The 20,609-nt window shown below is 40.0% G+C and overlaps 1 protein-coding gene across 1 annotated transcript in view; it reads left to right on the top strand.

The window, feature by feature from the left end:
* PTPN3 (protein tyrosine phosphatase non-receptor type 3) overlaps positions 1-20,609 on the top strand; it is a 224,870-nt gene that overhangs the window by 112,198 nt on the left and 92,063 nt on the right. Inside the window, exons 13-14 of the mRNA XM_074987968.1 lie at positions 3,446-3,580; positions 5,748-5,924. Of these exons, the coding sequence (XP_074844069.1) occupies positions 3,446-3,580; positions 5,748-5,924 (312 nt within the window). The remainder of the gene's footprint in view (positions 1-3,445; positions 3,581-5,747; positions 5,925-20,609) is intronic.

Raw genomic sequence — 20,609 nt, 5'->3', positions numbered from 1 at the left:
AAATCTGGGCTGTTTGTCAGTTAGTAGATATTATACTAAACTGCCTTCATTGGGAAAATTTTGATTGTCACCCTTCCCTCAGACTTTTTCCTGACACTATGGCTAAGTCTGCCTTGCATTCTGCTTTCAGAAATGGAATGCAAATGAGTGAGATTAAAAATGCAAATGAGGTGTGGATTTAAAGCTCTTATTCCACATTTAAATATTCTCATACGATCTTGCTTCCTGAAGAGGCTTTTCCATAAGCAAAAACAACTATGTAAACAGGTTTCCTTCAAAAACAAACCCCATTTTTGAAAGCACCCTATTTCTAGAAACAAAATTGGAAGAAGGGGTTTTTTTAGAAAATGGGGTTTGTTTTCAAAGGAACCCTGTCTACTTAGCTGTTTTTTGCTTCTGATAACCCTCTTCTGGAAGTGAGCTTGTATGAGAATATCCAAATCAGGTGCAAATATATGTACCTCTGAACCTCACTTGCATTTTCAATCTTGCTAATTTGCATTCTGTTTCTGAAAGTGGACTGCACTGTAGATATAACCTACGTGTGTAAGTTTAAAATGTTTTCCACCTCTACCAGATCCTGCTGGCAGTATTATGCGGTCCTGATGTGTTGGATTCTATATCTGAACAAACCACACTCATTAAGTGCTTTTACATGTTTTAAAGCAGGCTGCCCTCTCCTTTTCAATAGTGGTAAACACTCCTGTGACTCTCCATTTTCCATCAATAAGTTGAATATGAAAAAACTAGAGATTTCTGCCATCTGTCTAATTAAAATTCTTTTGTTAAAGGACTTTATTAAATTCACTTATTCCAGTAAAATGTAAGATTTGTTGTTTTCTGCCCAAAGAATGTACTGTTGCCAATCACATGGCCTTTATCTAAGACAATAGAGTAACTACTGGAACTTTTATCATTCTGGGATTTGAGCCAGAACAATTAGAGTATGTGTGGCTGGCTTCAGTTTCGGTAACATGCTGAGCACATAAACTTTAAAAAACAGATAATAGCCATGGCTTCCAGAGGAGATTTGTTCCATCCTAAGAAATAAGCATGGTTCTAGAAAGAACTCTGCAGCCCCTTCCCCCATCCCTCCAAAAAAAAAATGCAAACATCCTCAATATTCCCCATTCCTCCTTTTTTTATGCAGGTTTTCAAATCAAACAGAATGATGGAATGTCTTAATATCTTGACAGAGATCTTGAAATCCAGATTGGATGTTTTTCTAAAAGTGGTGCTCTAGGAATTATTTTGGGGAAGTTCTGTGGCCTGTGTTACACAGGAGGTGAGGTGAGATGATCAGAGATGTCCCTTCTGGCCTTGAAGCCCAGGAATATGAGAATAGGGTTCATTCAATTCCACTTCTAGTTGTGAGCTGCTTTTCAAGTCATCTTTGAAATGAAGTTTCAAATCATGGATGACAATTTCTTTGAGTAGAATGGAAAAAACCCAATGGATGGACTGAAAGTATGTAACTGCTGTGTGTCCTGGAGAGCAAAATTCATGGAAAAGTAGTTATAATTGATTATAATGAGGGATAATTGTTTTCATCCAGTAGTCTACTGTCTACATAGATAGTACTGTATGCCAGAAAACCATGTGCTTCATGCTTCATAGCTTTCTAGAGAGGCAAATCATAACTCATGCCATGCATGTTTGTGGAACCAGAGGGAAGATTATCAGCTGGTATAAACTATCACATCAGGAAAAGAGATCTACTGTCTATCCTCCTCCTGTACTTGCCCAAAACTTAAGAAAAAAAGGGAAATAATTTTAGGTATCACAAAGAGTCCCCAAGGAGTAGGCGTGCCAACAGGAGAGGAAAAGGCACAACTGTCCTGGGAAGAACAGTGATTCAAAAGAGCCTGAAGCTCCTGGTGATTATTGCTGCTGCTATGGCTATGTCAGCAACTGGAGCCTCAGGCCCTTTAAATCACAGTTGAAGCCCTGAGCAGTGCTGAAGAACTGGCTGGGGGAGGCTGTCCCAGCCCCACCTCTTTTGCCCAAGGCCCTGCCCTTTTCCAGAGTGTGGTACCTATCCCTCACCCCCTGTCTTGCCCATGAGCCCACCAATGCTGTTGCCCTTCTCCCCCACCCATCAAGGAGGAGAAATAAAATTATAATTTTTTTTAATATTACCTCCTGAATTTTATGGGAAAGTAATGATAAAACAAAGACAAAAATGAAGAAAGGCACTTAAATAATACATACAGTTTAGGAAACTTCAGAAATGTAAGGATCTTACCATGGGAATTTAGATCTAGTGTGATATAGACAACTGCTGTAAAGAAGTGCTGTTCTGAGTGACCAGTGAAAGTGTTAAGGTAGAAGAATGCATAAATCACAAAGTTTACAAATCCATTCCATCTGTTTGATGGAATGCTGGGAATCCCTGCTACTAATGATGTAACATTTAACTCCTATTACCATTTATGAGAAAATGCACCTTATGTTTCTGAGTCTTCATTTGAGCAGTCCTTATTTTTGGCACTATTCCAGTTCGCAGACCTCAACCTCACTATATTACCTCCTCCACTCCACCTACAGTTTGCATGAGACATGTAGGACTTTCTCCATGACTCACTCTTAAATGCAGATCATCTTAGCAGTTGTTACCAAAGAGAGGAAAAAAATTAGCAACCTGTCTCCTACTGCTGTTTTCTTAATAAGCAACCTCAGTGGAGTATGGCATTTCTTTCTGAAATTAGGATAACAATAAAAAAAGCAGATGTGTGGCTGACCATTAGCTAATATAATATTAAATAAAAAGCAAGTAAGCAAGACTAGCATACAATTCACCATTGTGCTCACTTTTTCAAATTAGTGGGTGTTAAAGCTGTTTGCATCAATATTGCTTTAATAAGCATAGGAGGACTTCAAGATACAATAGTTACTCTAATTGGTTTATGTAAGTACCATAGCATAACATCTGAACATATTGAAGAATGAGGCTCTTAATTCTATACATATGTATTGCTTTACTCTGCCAATCTTTATGCATATAACTTCAATCACTAAAATGAAAATGACATGTAAATAAATGCAGCAAGTACTAAATGAAGAAGATCTAAAGATTTTGGGAGAGCTCAGGTAATGAAGAAGTCACTGAATTATTAACGTTAATAAAATAATGACAGCATTAAAATTTTGTCAAAATTACACCTATTAACTAGATTGGAATTCAGATTTGCAAAACAAAAGAAGAAAGTAATTTTTATCAATCTCATGCAATACAGAAAACAATTTGGATATGAATTAGTGAACCGAAGATGCCTTGCTGAAATGAAAATGTTTTTCTTCTGTTAGGAAATGCTTCAAAGAATCCTTTCAGTCATTGAAACTACAGAAGGCTTAATTGTTACTTGAGATGTATTTGCATAAGTTTAACTGATTTTCATAGTTTATATAAAAAGTTATTCTAAAGGGTATTTTTATTTCCTTTCAGGTCTGTAAACAGCCAGCACTGCAGAAAAGTCATTGGTGGGATGGTTTGGAACCCAACTATGAGGAGATCTTTGTCTGTTGAACATCTAGAGACCAAGAGCCTTCCTTCTCGGTCTCCTCCTGTTACCCCAAATTGGTAAATAAAGCTTCCACTGTACAAAAAGAAGTGTGTGTCGTGGGGCGGGGTGGGGGGTGCAATTTGGTCAATCTGTATATTTACAATACAGGACATAGTATGAAATTTAATATACTGTATACATTTTTGAAAAAGACTGCTGACAGAGGGGTAGCCGTGTTAGCCTGTATTCTATCAAAACAAAAAAGCAGTCATGCAGCACTTTAAAGGCTAACAAAATAATTTTAGGTGATGAGCTTTGGTGGGACAGACCCACTTCTTCAGATCAGAGCCTTACCAGAACAGACCCAATATACACCCACCCCCGCCCCCTCTGCTCTTCTGATTTGCCAACCTTGATAACAATTTTTGGACCTCTGTGCTTCATATGTTGAGTCTGTTCTGGTATGGCTGTGATGTGAAGAAGCCAGTCTGGCCCACAAAAGCTCATCACTTAGTAAATTATTTTGTTAATCTTTAAAGTCCTACATGACTGCCTTTAAAAAAAAAAAAAAAAAAAAAAAAGCTAAGTTATTTTAAGATGTAATCTATCAAGGAAGTTGACTATTATATAATATTTCTTCAGAAAGTTAATCAGTTCATTTTTGTCAAAGCACATTTGCATTACAATTTGAGTTTATTTGCTGCACTTAGTACATTGCATCATCATACAGTGGGGCCAACAGACTCACTGAGCTCCTGGGCAAGATGGGAGGGGGGTCACTCTATGCCCCTGACAGGGGGATGGCCTCAGGTGGAAGGGGTGGGATTAGGGCTACCCTCCCCTTGGCAACCCTCAGCATTACCCAGAGAGCACTGCACCAAACCCAGGCAGCCTTCTGTGCTGTCCTGTGTGCACTGCACAGGGTGCTGGTGGAGATATAAAGGGTTCTGGTCTTTGGCAGCTGCTGCTGTAGTAGTAGGAGCAGTAGCAGCTGGGAGCCCCCTGCCCTTTTGAATCACTGAGCTCTGGGGCACTAGCTCCCTTTACCCCTTCTTCTATTCCTTGCCTCCGTCTGCTGGCCTCTCGTCACCTGATGCTAACCAAGATTTTCTCAAATATTTAATGACAGCTAATATCATTCTGAGTTGTAATAACAGCTGTGTTGTACATAACGCACGAGAGGTAATCATCCTGTTCTGTTGTGCATTGCTGATGCCTCGGATGGACTACTGTGTCTAATTCTGGGTTCAGCACTTCAGAAAAGAAGTGGATAAATTGGGAAGAGTCTAAAGGAAAGCCACAAAACTGAAAGAAAAATAAAGGGTGGGTGGGTAGGAAGCCTTTTGTCTGAGGAAAGGCTGAAAAACTGGCCATGTTTGGTTTCTAGAAAAGATTGAGGAGGGGAAATAAGTCTTCAAATATGTTATGGGCTGTTTATAAAAAGGATAATAATCAGTTGTTTTCCATGTGCAATGAAGAAATAGCAGTAGTCTTAATCTGCAGCAAGTGACATTTAAGTTAGAAAGTGTTTTCGTACTGTGTCACTATACGGATAGTTAAGCGCTGGAACAGGCTTCAAGGGCATTTGTGGAATCCTCCTTTTGGGAGGGTCTGAAGAACAGATTAGATAAACACCTGTCTTGGATAGTCCAGCTTTCCTTTGTACTTCCTCAGCATAGGATTCGATATCCCAAGGTCCCTTCCAGCTCTAGACTTGTATCGTTTCAAACAATTTTTTTGTTACCTCTGGCTGTTGGGGGACCACAGCTGAGCTGGAAGTTGCCCTGCAGACCTGCTGCTGGGAGCTGGAGCCCCACTGGCAGCCCACAGCTGCAGGAACCCCTGCCAGATCAGAGTGAGCGTGGCAGACCTGCCGGGGAGCCCTGCAGGAATAGGGACCCTGCCCCCATACAGCTGGCCTGACCTCCTCTCATACGGGACCACTAAGTTCCTGAGGGTGCTGGACAAAGGAGGTACAACTTGTATTACAATACGTGCCCTGAGATCTTAATTACAGAACAGATTGTTTCCCTTTCCCCTGCTCTGATGTTTCTTCCATTTTGCTGTGTGGTCCACGTACTTTCTGGTCCAGCAACATCCATTGTACTGCTGGACAAGGGATGTTGCCAGACAAGAGAGTGCCGGATGAGGGAGTTTCTACCCGTAAAATGAAATTAGTCATTTTTAAACAGCTTTATAAAGGATTCTGTCTCAACCCAACTTGTATTCATTGTTTTTCCTAAGGAGGAGTCCTAGACTACGTCATGAGATTCGTAAAGCACGACACTCCTCTGTAGACAACCTTACAAATGAGATTGCCTATATTACAGAAACAGAGGATGTATTTTACACATATAAGGGTTCTCCAACATCAAAGGACAGTGATTCGGAGTTCTCCCAGAACCACAGTCCACGGAGGAGGTAAGGATCTCTGCAAACAGCAAGTCAGTCAGTTTTGATTTTAGATGTTACAGTAGTTTTAACAGAATTACAGTAATACACTGAACTTAATTCTGAATTTGTGTCTCAGAATTAATTGTTAAAAATGGGGATACCATAACATTTCAAATACAAAGCAACAGATATTTCAAAATATAGCTAAATGAGTGTTCTCAGTAACTTGGAGAATCTGATAAAATTACCAGCCACTGCCTGCCTCAGTCACTGATCAGGGAAATGATCTGGAAAACAAAATTTCTTAACTTTTAGCTTGGTCAGAGAATACAATAAATAAAATGCAGTTTATTTTACTGTGATGCTAAGGAAGATGGCTTCTGGTGATCAGGATTAATCCTGATCACATTGCACTTGGAGCACTGAGGCTGTCAGTCTCAAATGCTGCATATCGGGGGTCAGAGTGGCACATGAGCCAGTTTTCATTGGCACGTGAGGCAGGATCTCAGCCCTGCCCCTCCTCCCGCACGCAGCTGGGAGCTTACTCAAAGCCATGCTGCCTGTCAATTAACAGAAGACCAGGTAATGCTACCAACCACCACCTAAACAGTAAAGCTCTGCATCTTAATTTATCTGTTAATGAAGCTGTTGTAAGTAGGACTATTAGTGACTTCAAAAAGTATCACCGACACTCAAGACTGTACGTAGGTCAAAAAGTCCAGCACTCCACCTTGGAAGGGTTGCTGACCCCTGCTGTGCATTTTTAGCTTTAAAACATAAGGCAGAATTTCTTTGTCATCAAAGTTTGCACCTAACTATGTCCTGATTCTGTGAGTGACTGGGGATCCATGCACCTGGTTTGAGGTCCATATGCAGCAGAGACCATGACTACCACCTAGCAGCTCACCTGAGAAGCAGGACTAGTGAAAGCTGTGGCTCACACAGGACCTACCCATGAAGCTCCTGATTGGGGGAAAAATCCAATCCAACCTATTGACTGTGTGTGACACAGTATTTCAAACAGAAAGAGGCACAGGTAAATGAGTAATTAAATGGAAGGTGTTCAAAAACACCTATCACTGTAATTAGCATACACTGGTTTGCTTTAAGTCAACCAAATTATATAATTCTAGCTGTAAACCGTGGGATTTAAGTACAGTATGCTTTCTCCTTTTTGGAAGATTGAAGAATTTCTACTGTATGATCACAATAATGCACAAAATTTAAAATCTTACTGGAATATAATGCACAACATTATACGTTTGAGTAAGAATGCGGCCTGAGTGTGAACCTCACTCACAAAAGTGGGTTCTGAGTACCAGCAGATTAAGTTGAATATTATCTGTGCATGCAACAATCATCATGGTACATAAAATATGTAATGTGTCACTTTTTTGTGTAAATAATCATAAATAGGAGGCCTTGTCCTCCCACAGTAAAAGTATGAAAAGAAGTGACAGACAAATTATGCCCTTTCAGCAGTCTTTCATTTCTAAGCTCCTTTAAAAAGAGTTTCTGGGAACATTTAGTAATACAAGAAATCTTCATATGAGATCATGATTTTACCCTGAACATATATCTAGGATCTTTTGATTTTTGTTTGTATGTCAATATGTATGTGTGGTTATACTTCTATATTTATTTTATGTCTTTAAATAAAGATACACTAACTTGAAAGTTACACTTTCTCACCACTGTGCATTACAATAGCGATTTGTTGTTGGCCTGTTCTAAATGCAGGGATTGGGAGTACAAACAGCCGAATAAAAGGGATTATAGAAAAGAGAAAAGATAGTTAATGCCAGCAGGGGTGGCAGTTCCTGCACAGACATCAAGGAAAGTGGAGAGTGGGAGAAGGAGATGGGGAAAAAGGAAGACAAGTGCAGCAGAAGACACAATAGATTAAAAAGGGGGTGGGAAGTAGCCAGAAGCATACAGGGATCAGCAGGATGGGTTCTGCTGTGATCTCTCTCTTCCATTTTGTCTGTTGCTTTTCTTCTCTGTTCATTTTTCATTTTTTACTCCAGTATTATCTCTTCCCTTCTATTTGTTTCTAATTGGACAGAGCAGACTTCCATTAGTTACTCTTCTGCCTTGGAGCAATGCATTTTAAACAGTGAAAGCAATGAAAGAATACTAAATACAAGTGATGTTACAAGAGCATTTTCTTTATTTTCATTTCATTTAACTAAAAAACTAAAAAGCATGCAGCTGAAATGTTGGCACCTTTGACTCATAGTTAAAGATACAATCATAAAACAATTTGCATTGTTCAGTCAAACCATAAGGAACTGACTAATCTGTGCATTGCTGTTTTTTGTAAAGTTAAGATGATATCATTGAAAGATTAGTAAGAAGCAGTTTTTAAATCCTGTCTTTTGTTTCTCCCATGAGCATTTACAAAGAAAGAGAGAGAGTACTGACTTCCTTTTATTACCCTGCCAGTGTTCAACTAATCCTTATATAGAGAAACCATCATTAGAAATGAAGGAGTAGAGTACTCTGTTTCCATTAAGTCCTTAGCTCTTCTTCCGTGGCTATTAAGAATTTGTGCCAATTGATGCCAGTCAGGATAGAGGGGTAAATTAATATGGAAATATTTATTGACGTGGAAACAACACAACCACTGCTATCAAACTACTGTCAGATGGTGACAACTTACCATTGTTGAACTCTTCACTTTGACTTAAATTTGAAAATGTATGTCCTAGTCACACAGATAAAGTTCTGCTGCTAGCTTTTTGTAAACTCTGAATTTAGAAGGATGTTTGTACCAGTTGAGTTAAATTTGAACTAAGTAGAGAGGGAGTCTCCCTCAACTCTGAATATGCTTTGTCCTTCATTAAATATATTTCTACTTCACTTACGCATTCCTTAGTGTGTGCATGCGTACGTGTCCCTTTCTCTAGCTATTATGTATATATACATCTCTTGGCGGTCACTCAATAACAAGTAAGTCATGTTCATGTCACCCTCCTGTTTGTGAGTCTGGTGCTGGCTGATCAGTCCAATTCTGGAGACGCAGATCTCACCACAGAACAAGTGGATGTTAGTAGCTGTTGGTGGGGCAAAGGGCAGTTTTTGACTTCTTTTTTTCCTCTTCCTGGCCTCATCTGCACTGCGGTGGGACCTCTCAAATTGTGTCATCCCCTCACAGATTACTGTTCCCTACTGGGTGAGGTCCTGGGCAAGGTTCTCCCATGTGTCGACACTGACACTGCACTTTTTTATGCTTGTCTTCAGCATATCCTTATATCGCGTCTACTGTGTCCTTCTCTGTCCTTCCTCCAATTCAGAAAATGGAATCTGTTTTGGAAGGTGCTGATCAGACATCCAAACCAAATAACCAGTCCAGTGAAGTTGTTGTTAAATGACGATGACTTATATGCTGGTCATGTTTGACTGTTCCAGGATGCTAGTATTTGTGCATCTATCCTCCCAAGAGATCTTTAGGATTTTCCAGAGGCAGTGTTGATATTGTTCAAGTGCCTTCAAATGACACTAGTATGTTGTGCAGGTTTCACATGCCTATAGTAGCATTGCAACAACAACTGCACAGTGTACAGGGAGCTTTGTCTTGGGACAGATATCCCAGCTCTTGAAGATTCTTTGTTTCAGGTGGGCAAATGCAGAGCTTGCATGGCTCAGATGATTCTGGGTTTCTGCATCAATGTCGACTTTAGTGGAAAGATGATTTCCGAGGTATCGGAAGTGCTCCACATTTTCAATTAGTTTTCCATTGACTTCAATAGAAGGTGCATGAGATTTTCCCATCAGTGAAGTTTGGTGGATCCCTTTGGTCTTTTAGATGTTCATTGTTTATAAAATGATATGGAATTGGCTCATTCATTTGAATAATAGTGCAGCATTTAACATGCAGCATGCTCATTCGCCTAACACATTTCTCTTTCCTACATGTTTTTGCCCACATCCCCACATAAACTTTTGAAAAAAAAAATTCATCTGAGACCCCTAGCCTACAACGTGGAAAACCAGAATGACTGGGTTATTTGGGATGTTGCAGGAATTACTTTGAAAGGGTGGTGCTAGGGAAAATTTAAAATTACAATGGAAACTATGTTGCAGCATTAAATAGTGAGTGGCTTGAACTGCTTTATTACTATTAAGTTAAGTGGTATCCACATTTCCACTAAGAAGAAATGTGTTGCACAAAACAATGTTTGCTGTTGAACAAAAATATGTGTATTTGGGATATTATTAGGGTTATTTTGTGTTGCTTAAGAAGCAAACAGTTGCCGTTGAATTCTATAAGATTCCATTCCTGAGTAGATCACATCATCCATTCCGTCTCACTAGCCATGCCTGTGGAGCTCCTGAAGAATATCAGTCACAACCTGTGAAATGTATCTATGTCCTCGTCCATGTGAGAGGGAGGGAGCCAATGAAGAACATCTATGCAACTTGTTAATATAAATTGTTTGCCTTTTTTCAGAGAAAGCCACCTAGCAAACTCCTTTAAAAACACAATAGTCCATCCAGTTTCTATCAGCCATAATTTGATCTGACAACAGCTCTATCAACCCATCTCAAACTTTACATTCCTTCAGTAATATATTTAATAACTGAGAAGTTAATAACCACTAGGCTCCAGCAATATATGACGACAACAGATATCTTGGATGCTTTTCAGTTAGGGTTAAGACCAAGAACAGCACAGCGAGTAGTTTTGGTGACACTAAAATTCTACCTTTTTATGGCCAAAATATGAGCAAATATTCCAGGTTCATTCTTCTGGACTGCTCAGAAGATATTGACATAGGTTAATCTTGGGGTCTAGTATGGCCTGACACGGAAAGCATAGATGGCATAGTACTAACAGTGGCTTCACTTACTCTTCTCCAGAAGAATTGTAAGAGTAATGATGGCTTATCTGCTGCTTTTCTCCAAAGACTCTCCCACGAAGATCTATGCTATCTTCCCTTTTCAATATGTGCAATGGGAGAGAGTGGGAAATGCTGCTGATGCTCAACTACATTTACAACTGCTGCAATCATTACTAAGATGCAAGAATATTTATCTTGCTCAAGCTGAATACAGGAAAAACTAAAGCAGTTCTGATTTGAAGGGGGCAAAAGATTTTAGACTGAGGCTAGACAGTGTTCCCACCTTCCTTTGCTGGGATACAACCTCTGTTTTCAGAATGGTGAAAAGCTTCAGGGTTCTGTTTATCTCCTCAGTAAACGTGGGTGGTCAGATAGCATCAGTGTCTAGAAAGTGGCTTTCAACTGTAGCTTCACAGATAAGGGATTGGCTACACACTTTGCATCTCCACGCTGGATTACCATACTTTGCTGAATCTAAAGCTGAATATGAAGGTAATGTGCAAGCTGCAGCTAATAAAAAATGTGGCTGCTTGCCTCTTCCATGTCCTAAGGCTGCTGTGAGTGCCTGGTTACAGCCTCAGTACTGATCTTCAAAGCAATTGAGCTCCAGTTCCATTCATTATGCAAATTGCCAAAGTAGTTCATGTCTGAAACAAAGCGTAAATAAAGCCAAAATACAAAGCTTAGTTCCTTCTTCATGGCAGGATGGGTGTTTGATATTAGATTTTTGGAAAGTAACTTTATTGTAAGTGCATGAATCTCCAGTTATGAAATTACTTGTGCTCATAATGGTTCCAGGCATTATTATTTTTTTCATAATCCATTTTCTCTCGCTGTGTTTAATCATTTAAGGAAATCTGTTCATTTGACTTCTTCTCAAATGTGATCCTCATATTTGATTTAGAAATACTTAATGCCTTGATTTAAATCAGATAGAAAATAGCCCATATTTTCAATAATATAATGGTTTCCCACTTCTCTCCATGAAGTTCAAAATAGGAGAGTACCATTATATTTATATCTATATATAGGTATATATCTCAGTGCATGATGTTTTAAGTTAATGATATCAGAAATATTTCTAAGAGTGTTGAGGATAAAGGCCAAAAGTACTTGATTATATTGCAGAGAAATACAGTTCTATAGTAAAGATGATGTAAGTGAAGTGTTTTATGCTTGCAAATCACCGCTCTGGTTTGTGAGGCATTATTTTATACATTTGAGAGAGAGCACGTACCCACAAATGCACATGCATGTTGAGAAATGAAAATTGCAGGTAGCCTAAAAGCTATCTTGAAGATAGCACTTCTTTCTTGGATTAGAATGCTTGGGCTGTGATTACAGTACAAAAATAACTGTGAAGTTGCTTACAACTTCAAAGTAGCAGATTTCAAAGCTGAGCATCAACACACACTTCGAAGTAGGGCACTACTCCATTCCTGGAGTAAGTAATGGAGTAAGGCCTTTGAAGTTGGGGAAAACGTGTAGACACTCTGCTGGCTCTTTGAAGTGTGCCTAACTTCGAAGTTAGTTCCTACTATAGACGCACGCATGGAAAATTTGGAATCAGTTGTCAAGAAAACAATAAATGAAACTATCATTTAAACAGGATGGAAGTCTATTTACATTCTCTTCAGCAAAATTCCCATGCTTCTTATTTCTCAAACTGTCATATTTTGGCAAGGGAGCTGCCATCAGACTCCTTGGAGACCTTATTTGTTGTTTATTTTTTAAATTTTCTGTTACTCAGAAAACAACTCAGTTTATTCAGGTTATGTGTATCTTATTTCTTGACTGTGGAGGTGTGCAGAAGGGACATAGATTTCTTCAATTTCTTCATTTCTTCAAGTGATAAATTACACTACTAAAACAATCGTTTAGAATCCCAAAGTGCTATCTTCTTAGGTAGAGCTTGTTTAATAACAAGCTGTATGCATCATGCCAACAGGCTACTTGGCACCAACCCATCTTGACCATCTGCTATCCTTGGTAGGTTGTATTATGAAATGGGAGAGCTTACTTCTCTTAGGGCAGTATTTACCAAGTCAGTACAATAAATAAAAACTACCACCTGTCATTTGTTAAGGGAAGAAAATTGTGATGCCTTTCTCATTAATCTTCATACTTGTTTTTACCTGGGGTATCTGAAGATTCCTGCTGCTCTGCTTCCTTCATCCACAAAGCATTGCATCACAGCTGTCAGACTCTGGGCAAAGAGGACTTTAGGGATTCAGAAGAATCAATCAGTATTACTGGTCATAAAGGAAATTGTGTGTTGTGCACCTGCCTGCCTAGGTCATATTTCCTCCTGCATCACTGCATTGGACTATTGAGGTTCATTTACATTTGTGATTTCTGTGAACATTCGGGCATTTCCTTAATACTGTGGCACCCTACTATTAGCAAAAGGCTTCTCTAAAAATTGAACTGTAACTCTCACATCAAGCTACATAAATCTGCTCCAGCACCAGCATGGTGTGACATAGTTTACAGAGTCTGTATTTCCTTTTGCCTTAATATGGTGGCTTCTTCCTACATCTTAATTTTGCTCTCACTTTGGGAATCAGACTGGTTTAATGCTGGTGCTACTTAATCTCATGGGCCTGACCTTGTTCATCAAATGTTAGACACCTTTGTGTATGTTGAAAAAATTTTACTTTCCCAAAAATATGAAGTTTTTTGTTTCTCATCATTTTATGTTGTAAAATTAGACCACGTTTGCCCCCAAAATGGGAGATTAGGTTATTGCCAATCTAGTTGAAGCAGGGAGGAGGGCAGTGCAAGTTACATGCTCCTAAACACAATTTGGCAAATGTTAGCATATTTCCGCATCCAATCATCCATTTATAATTTTTTTCATTGGTAGGCTCTTAATATAGTATCCCAGTTTAGAAAGAAATTGGCTTTTTCTAAGGCAGATCAACATCTATGTCATTATCTCTGGGCAAAAACCTATACAATCCAAATTAGCACATACATATTTAAATATTTAATGTAAATGTAATTAAATATTTAAATAGGGTTTCATTGATACTCTTGGATCTGGGGAGTGATGCAAAAAAGAGAGCAAAAAAGGGATGAGGAAGACACCCCTAAGACTTGATTCTTATCTTCCTTCTCCCTGCCCAAGATATCTTTTTAATTTCTTACCCCAGCCCCTCCAGATTTTACTTCCACCTCCCTCAATTTGTCTGCTGATCGCAGCCATTCGTAACCTGCAGCCGGAGGATGAGCATGTTCTGTTATAGATTGTTATTCAGGACTTTGAGTAGCTTTTATAGATTTTTAAGGTGAGAGGGGACCATTCTGATCATGAAGTCTAACCTCCTTTAAAATACAGGCCAAAGAACTTGACCCAGTCAACTGTACATCAAATCCATGTGCTAAACCATTTCTGTCGGGATGTTTTTTGATTGACTGTCCTTCCCTAGAGTGCAGGAGAATGGGAAGAGAAGTTAGGCTGTGTCTACACTATGAGAGAAATTCAAATTTATTTTTATCGATTTTCTCATTTTGGAATTTATAAGTTCGGTTTTGATGACTCTCCCTTCATACCTTGCTCCCCATAAAGTCAAGTCATTGCTGCCACATGCACACTGGCTAACATCAACTCTTGCAGTAGTGCATTGTGGGAGGCTGTTCCATAGTCCCCACATCCCTGAGGCATTCTGGGTATGCTTGCTGGTCTTGACATAATCTTTCCCCATTGCATTTTCATCATTCCCCTCCCAATGCCTGAAAATATGTTGATCCATTGGAAATAATGCAAAAGACACTCAAAATTAGAAAGAATTTTTGGTTTCCCCACACCTTACATTGCCAAATGGGTGCAACAACTGTATTCTCAACTGGCCGTCCATCCCACCTCCCACCATTGCATGCATGTGATCCCTGAAAATAATGGAGGGGGAAGAATGTAGGAAGAAAAATATTTTTTGGTTTCCCCATACATTATTGTGAATGGAAAGGGTTTTTGGCTTTCCAGGGCACTACAAGTTTCCATGTAATGACTGCATTCTCAACTGGCCCTCCATCCCAGCTCCCATCATTGCCGAAATGCAATCCCTGAAAATCATGCAGAGGCCCGAAATGTTAGATTGAGAAGAATGTGTGAGGAAAGAACTTCTGGTTTCCCCCTATACTATATGGACAACACCGGTTCAGCAACTGGCTGTCCATCCCACCTCCCATCATCACAGAAAGAAGGATTCTTGGTTTTCCACAGCAGCAGCAAGCCCAGGTATGGGCCAGTGGGGTGGCTGTCACTGGATCACCAGTTGAAGTATTCTCCCCCACCCCTGTCAGCAGCAAGCCTGTGAGCCACTAGGGCAGACTTTTCCCTGCGACAGCAGCAAGCCCCTGGGCTGCCAGGGGACACTTTCCTCGACGGCAGCAGCAAGCCCAGATATGGGCCAAAGAGGGGATGGGGATGGGGATGGGTGTCAACTGGATGACCAGTTGAGCTGTTCCTTCCTTGAAGTCACCAGTATCTTAACTGCCAGGGCAGACTTTTCCCCGGTGGCAGGAGCAAGCCCAGGTATGTGCCGGGGGACGGGGGTTGTCACTGGATGACTGCTTGAGCTGTTCCTTCCCCCAAGCCCCCACTATCTTAACCACCCAGGGAGACTTCCATCAGCAAAACCCCACTATCTTAACCACTGGGGAAGACTTCCCCATGGCGGCAGCAAAGCCCTCTCTTTCCCACGTGACTGGCAGTGTTGCCAGCACCGAACAGCATATATGTCCTTCTATTGGATTGGGGGCTACCCCCATGATGTGCCTGAGCACGGGAAAGTCCCAGACTGTGTGGCATCTGCAGGGGAGAGAAGGGGGTTCACACACAAATGTGTAAACTGCTGAGAAGTAGTTTCCTATCTTGTTATGCAAGCACGACGCCCAGCACAGCCTGGTTGACACGTGGTACAGACAGCCAGGGGCTGGCACCAGGCAGTGCAGAAAAAAGTAGCAAACATACAGACAGTTGCAAGCTCCTTGCAGGGGCTATTTGAATGGGTAGATGCACACAACCTGCTAACAGCATAGAAAGAGAGAAGCCATTTCTGAGGCTGTCATAAAATAACATGAGCCCACAGCTAAAGGCTCACGCTTGGAAAATCAGGCTCTTACTGTTACTGGAGAGCACCGGCCAGAATGTAGCAGTGAAAGGGGCATTGTGGGTTACATACGGGACACCTTTGGAGGCTAATAAATGGAAGCTAAGTAACAGCACGTAACAGTGAAAGCCAGGACTGGAGTCTGGAAACCAACTCTATGGGACCATGCTAAACTCAGCCACACCCATGATAAATGGTCATCCAGCTACTAAAATCATGCTGGATTATGGATGTTGCCAGATGAGAGAGTTCTGGATTAGAGGGGTTCAATCTGTACTCTGTAATAACCTTACCATAAAAATATTTTATTTTGGAGCTATCCCAACTATATGTTACTGCTCCTTGCAATTTCAGGTGAAATTATGGCCTCATTAAATCAATAGGAAGCTCTCATTGGTTTAGCTGGAGATGGGATTTCACCTTTTGGATTTTCATCTGAGAACTGTGAATGACACAAGCAACTAAGGCACCTTAGAGACTAACACATTTATTAGGTTATGAATTTTCATGGGTAAAAGCCACTTCAGAAACCACTGCTCTTCAGATGTGGATTTTACCCTTAACCTCATGACCTAATAACTATTTTACTCCCTAAGGTGCTAAAGAACTGCTTGTTGTTTGTGAAGCTACAGACTAACGTGGCTACCGCTTACAAACAACTGAGAATGGTGATGAGAATTACCATTTAGCAATGTGAATACCACTTTATTGACCTGTAAGAGAGCTCCTCAAAACTGTGGGAAAGGAGGTAATGCCACAGTTGTCTTCCATTTTCTATCCTTAAATGCAGATCAGCTTAGTATTTGTTGGTCCTATTAGGCTTGTCTTATTCACAGTCTTGACTGAGGTCATATTCAAGCAGTGAGGCTATTACCTAGGCTCATATATCAATCCAAGTCTCCATCTGAATGCAGACCTTTACAGTATTTGCAATAAAGAAGGTGGTACCTCAATTCCTAATCTTTGTGAGTTTCACAGTTCATTAATGGTATTTTCATTTTATGGAAAATCTCACTCATGTAGCCATGAACAGGATCCCGGATTCTAATCGTGAACAGCTGAAGACATGCCTGAGCCTGGCGCCATTGCTTCAGAGTCTTAAGACACCTGTGCATTGCCAAAAGCATAATTCCTTTGGAGTTCAAAGGTGCTTACACCTTTTTGGTAGGGATACTTGCGCCTCTGTGAATCTGATGTGCAACTAACAATCGGTTATGTATAAAATGACAGTTTTATCATCAGTGTCATCCTTTGCTTAAGTGAAAAAGAACAAGCAGAGATTTTGTAACATGGCGGAGTAGATGAAAAGAGAGCCACCACCTTCAGTTGCTATCACTTTGTGAATGGAAGTCTGTTGACTGGCTGGACCCAGTTCTTCAAAAAAAATAAACATTTAGCTTAATAGGCAAATGTTATTAAAAAAAACCAAAACAAAACAAAAGGAAGTGCTGCATCACACAACACAGTCAACCTGCAGAACTATTTCCCGTGAATGTTGTGAAGGTGTAAACTATAACAGGGTTTGAAAAAGAACTAGACAAGTTCATGAAGAATGGGTCCGTTGATAGATGTTAGCCAGGATGGTCAGGGATCCAACCCCATGTTCTGATTGTACCTACTTCCTGTTCGCCAGAAATCACTTGATTGCCTGTTCTGTTAATTCCCTCTAAAGCACCTGGCATTGGCCACTGTTGGAAGACAGGATACTTGGCTAGATGCAACTTTGGTAGGACACAGTGTGGCCATTCTTATGTAAAAGAAATCTCAATATTAATCAATGCCTGTCTTCCTAACAAAGTGAGGGCTATCATTGGTCGCCCACTGCCATGGAACATCTAGGGGAGTGACTGTCACCCTGCCACAATATGGGTTGGCTATGAAAGGCCGGTTCTCTTTAAGACACATGGTGAAGGAATCTTTTTTTTTTTAGCATGTTAGCCCATCATCTTTCTATCAGGCTCTTGAATTAGAGGATCATATGGGTTAGTTTAAAGGTTAAAGATAATTTGCCAAAGTTTTAATCAGTAAACTTTAAAACCTTATTCAAGGGCTTGATCATGTGAGAAGGTGGGACAGAATATTATAGATATGTTTTTTAAGGGTATCATGCACATCAGCTTTACTCTCACCCTTCTTCCATACAGGGGTGCTGAACGTGTTCTCTCTTTTTGGCATAATACTTCAGCTGTTCATTTGCGTTTTGACTATTAATGTTATGGTTATTATGGTTCTTTCCCCCCTTCAATATGTTGCTTAACTGTTTCATTTTTTTATTGTACATTTATTGGTTTTTGTTAATACTGAGTCATAGACGTGTATGTTGCTTTAGGCAAAGAAGCTACTTTAACAAAATTCAGAAAAACAGTTATATACTATCTTCCTAACTCTCATTGGTTGTAAAGTGTGAAATGCCTTCAGTGTGCAACACAAAATTATTTTTAAAGAAGTATTTTATATTGTTTTCTTAATTATTTTTATTAACAGTATTATTTAAGATCCCAAAGTGTTCTTGAAAACATGCCTATCTTTCCTGCTTTCGTTCCCCATTTAACAATCCTTTTTTGTGTGAGTTAATAACAGAAGCCAACCTGACTTCCTGTTTACTTGTAACAGTTCATTCGTGTGATCTGTTAATAAGGATGTAGAGATCATTACAACTAGAGCTGTGGCTACAGAACTGCCATAGGAGGCCTCCGTGTTGTTTGTTGTATACCAAATTGATAGCAAGTGATATGCATATAGTTTCTTAGAAAAGGGTCAATAACCTTGGGAGGATATTTCCCCACTTGAATTTTAGCCATTTTGAGGTATAGTAACTGACATTGTCTTGTGGGGTTAAAACAAGTTATTGGTGTCCTTTGAGAACTTCTGTCTGAAAACATCCAGGCTTGACAAGGGCGAGCGGGGGGAGATGTGAACTGTCCTGGGGCCCAGTGGTTCAAAAAGGCCTGGAGTTCCTGGCTCTTGCCGCTGCTACTGTGGAAGCAGTGGAGCCTTGGACCATTTTAAATTGCCAGGACAGTCCCTGGCAAGATCCTCTGTGGTGTGGGACTCCAGGCAGTTACTTCAAGGTCGTGCCCCTTCTGGGAGTGCAAAGTCAGAGACCCTCTACCTCCCCTTCCACTTTTCCTGAGGGGTGGGGGGTGGCAATTCTGTCAGTCCACCCTGAAAACAGCACTGTAGAAGCTTATGTGTTTTATATCGTGCTTTTAAAATAAAAATATAGTTTTGAATTGTCAGTAATAGCAATACAAAGAACTATTATGCAATGATTACAAGATAAAGGGTCTAAATTTCCTCTCATGTTTAACTTGTAGCCAAGAACCGTTCCTTTCCTGGCCACAAAACCATCATGTTTCTTGAGCATAAATTGAATTGGCTTAAAAATTTCATGTATAGAACTGAATTGGTTTCATGTGCTTGAAATAAAGGCATGTTTTAGAGACTTCAGCTTGTCCCCTTTAAATCTTACAAAGTTTGCCTTTTTTTATTTAATTTTAATAAACCTTGGAAACCAAAGCAAAAATCTACTTACAGGCACATTCTCACACATTTTTTGCTAATATTTGTGAAAAAGGACATAGACTACATCCAGGTCCTTATGTGTGGGCATAACTTCTTGATCCTGCAGTGTTATAGAAGTACTAGCTCTTTTCTATCCACTCCTAAAGGGAACAGGGTATAGCTGAAGCAAGTCTCTGCTGCTTTCTGCAGAATTGAATGTTATACATGAAAAATGGTACTGTAGTTCTATGTTACCAAAAACAAATGTTATTTTTCATGGTTTTTATGAGTGGTATGTTTCTTGTGCTACTGGCAGTGTGACTGTGTTTTAGGAACCCTCATGAAGTTTGCATGACTGCTTGCTTTCACTGTTGAGGTCAGCTGTAAACTCAGACCACCCATAAGTTTGGAGCTCTGAGAAAGTGCATCAGGTAGTAGGGAAGCTGAGAGGGTTAGAATCAGTCCTGGGATCTTGATGCAGTTGGGGCCCACGTAGATCTAGTGATGATTTTTGTAAACTTGGCAAAATTATACTACTTTCCAAGCTTTCAGCTGTTTATTCAAGACATCATTTTTATCCATATTTTTCTTAGATTATGATTAATGGGCTCATTAAGTAATATTAAACTGGGAGAAAAATTATGATTGAGAATATTTAACTGAGTTTTATATTTGATAGTAACTTGAGAAGCAATTCAAAATTTGACTATATTAGTGTTTGCCTGTGAGGATGGGGTGGAGGGCGTGCACGCGTGTGTACACACACACACACACACACACACACACACACACACACACACACACACACACACACACACACAGAGAGTCCCCTATGAAGTGGCAAAAAGGTATTCTTAATTAAAGAAAATTTAGACACTGATATCCAACATATTGGTCATGTCTACACTCCAAAAAATAAAGTTGCTTACTTCGAAGTTGAGCATCTATACACACCCTACTTCAAAGTTAAACTTTGAAGCAGGGCACTGCTACATTCCCTGCAATGGAGTAAGGACTTTGAAGTTGGGCTCTCTTTTTTGGAAGTTGACTTTGAAGTGAGGGAAAATGCGTGTAGACTCTCTGCTGGCTACTTCAAAGTAGTGCCTAACTTTGAAGTTAACTTCAAAGTTTGTTCCTACTGTAGATGCACGAATTGAGAACTACTGAGTGGCTGTATCAGACTCCTGTTTAAGTTGGGGATTCAGAACTCCATCTGTGTATGCAAGTGATACTTCATTCTTGTAGCAGAG

Source organism: Carettochelys insculpta, chromosome 2, assembly GCF_033958435.1.
Source record: "Carettochelys insculpta isolate YL-2023 chromosome 2, ASM3395843v1, whole genome shotgun sequence".
NCBI classification, from domain to species: domain Eukaryota; kingdom Metazoa; phylum Chordata; order Testudines; family Carettochelyidae; genus Carettochelys; species Carettochelys insculpta.
The sequence above is the reverse complement of the archived record's forward strand: the minus strand, read 5'-3'. Positions and strand labels throughout refer to the sequence as shown.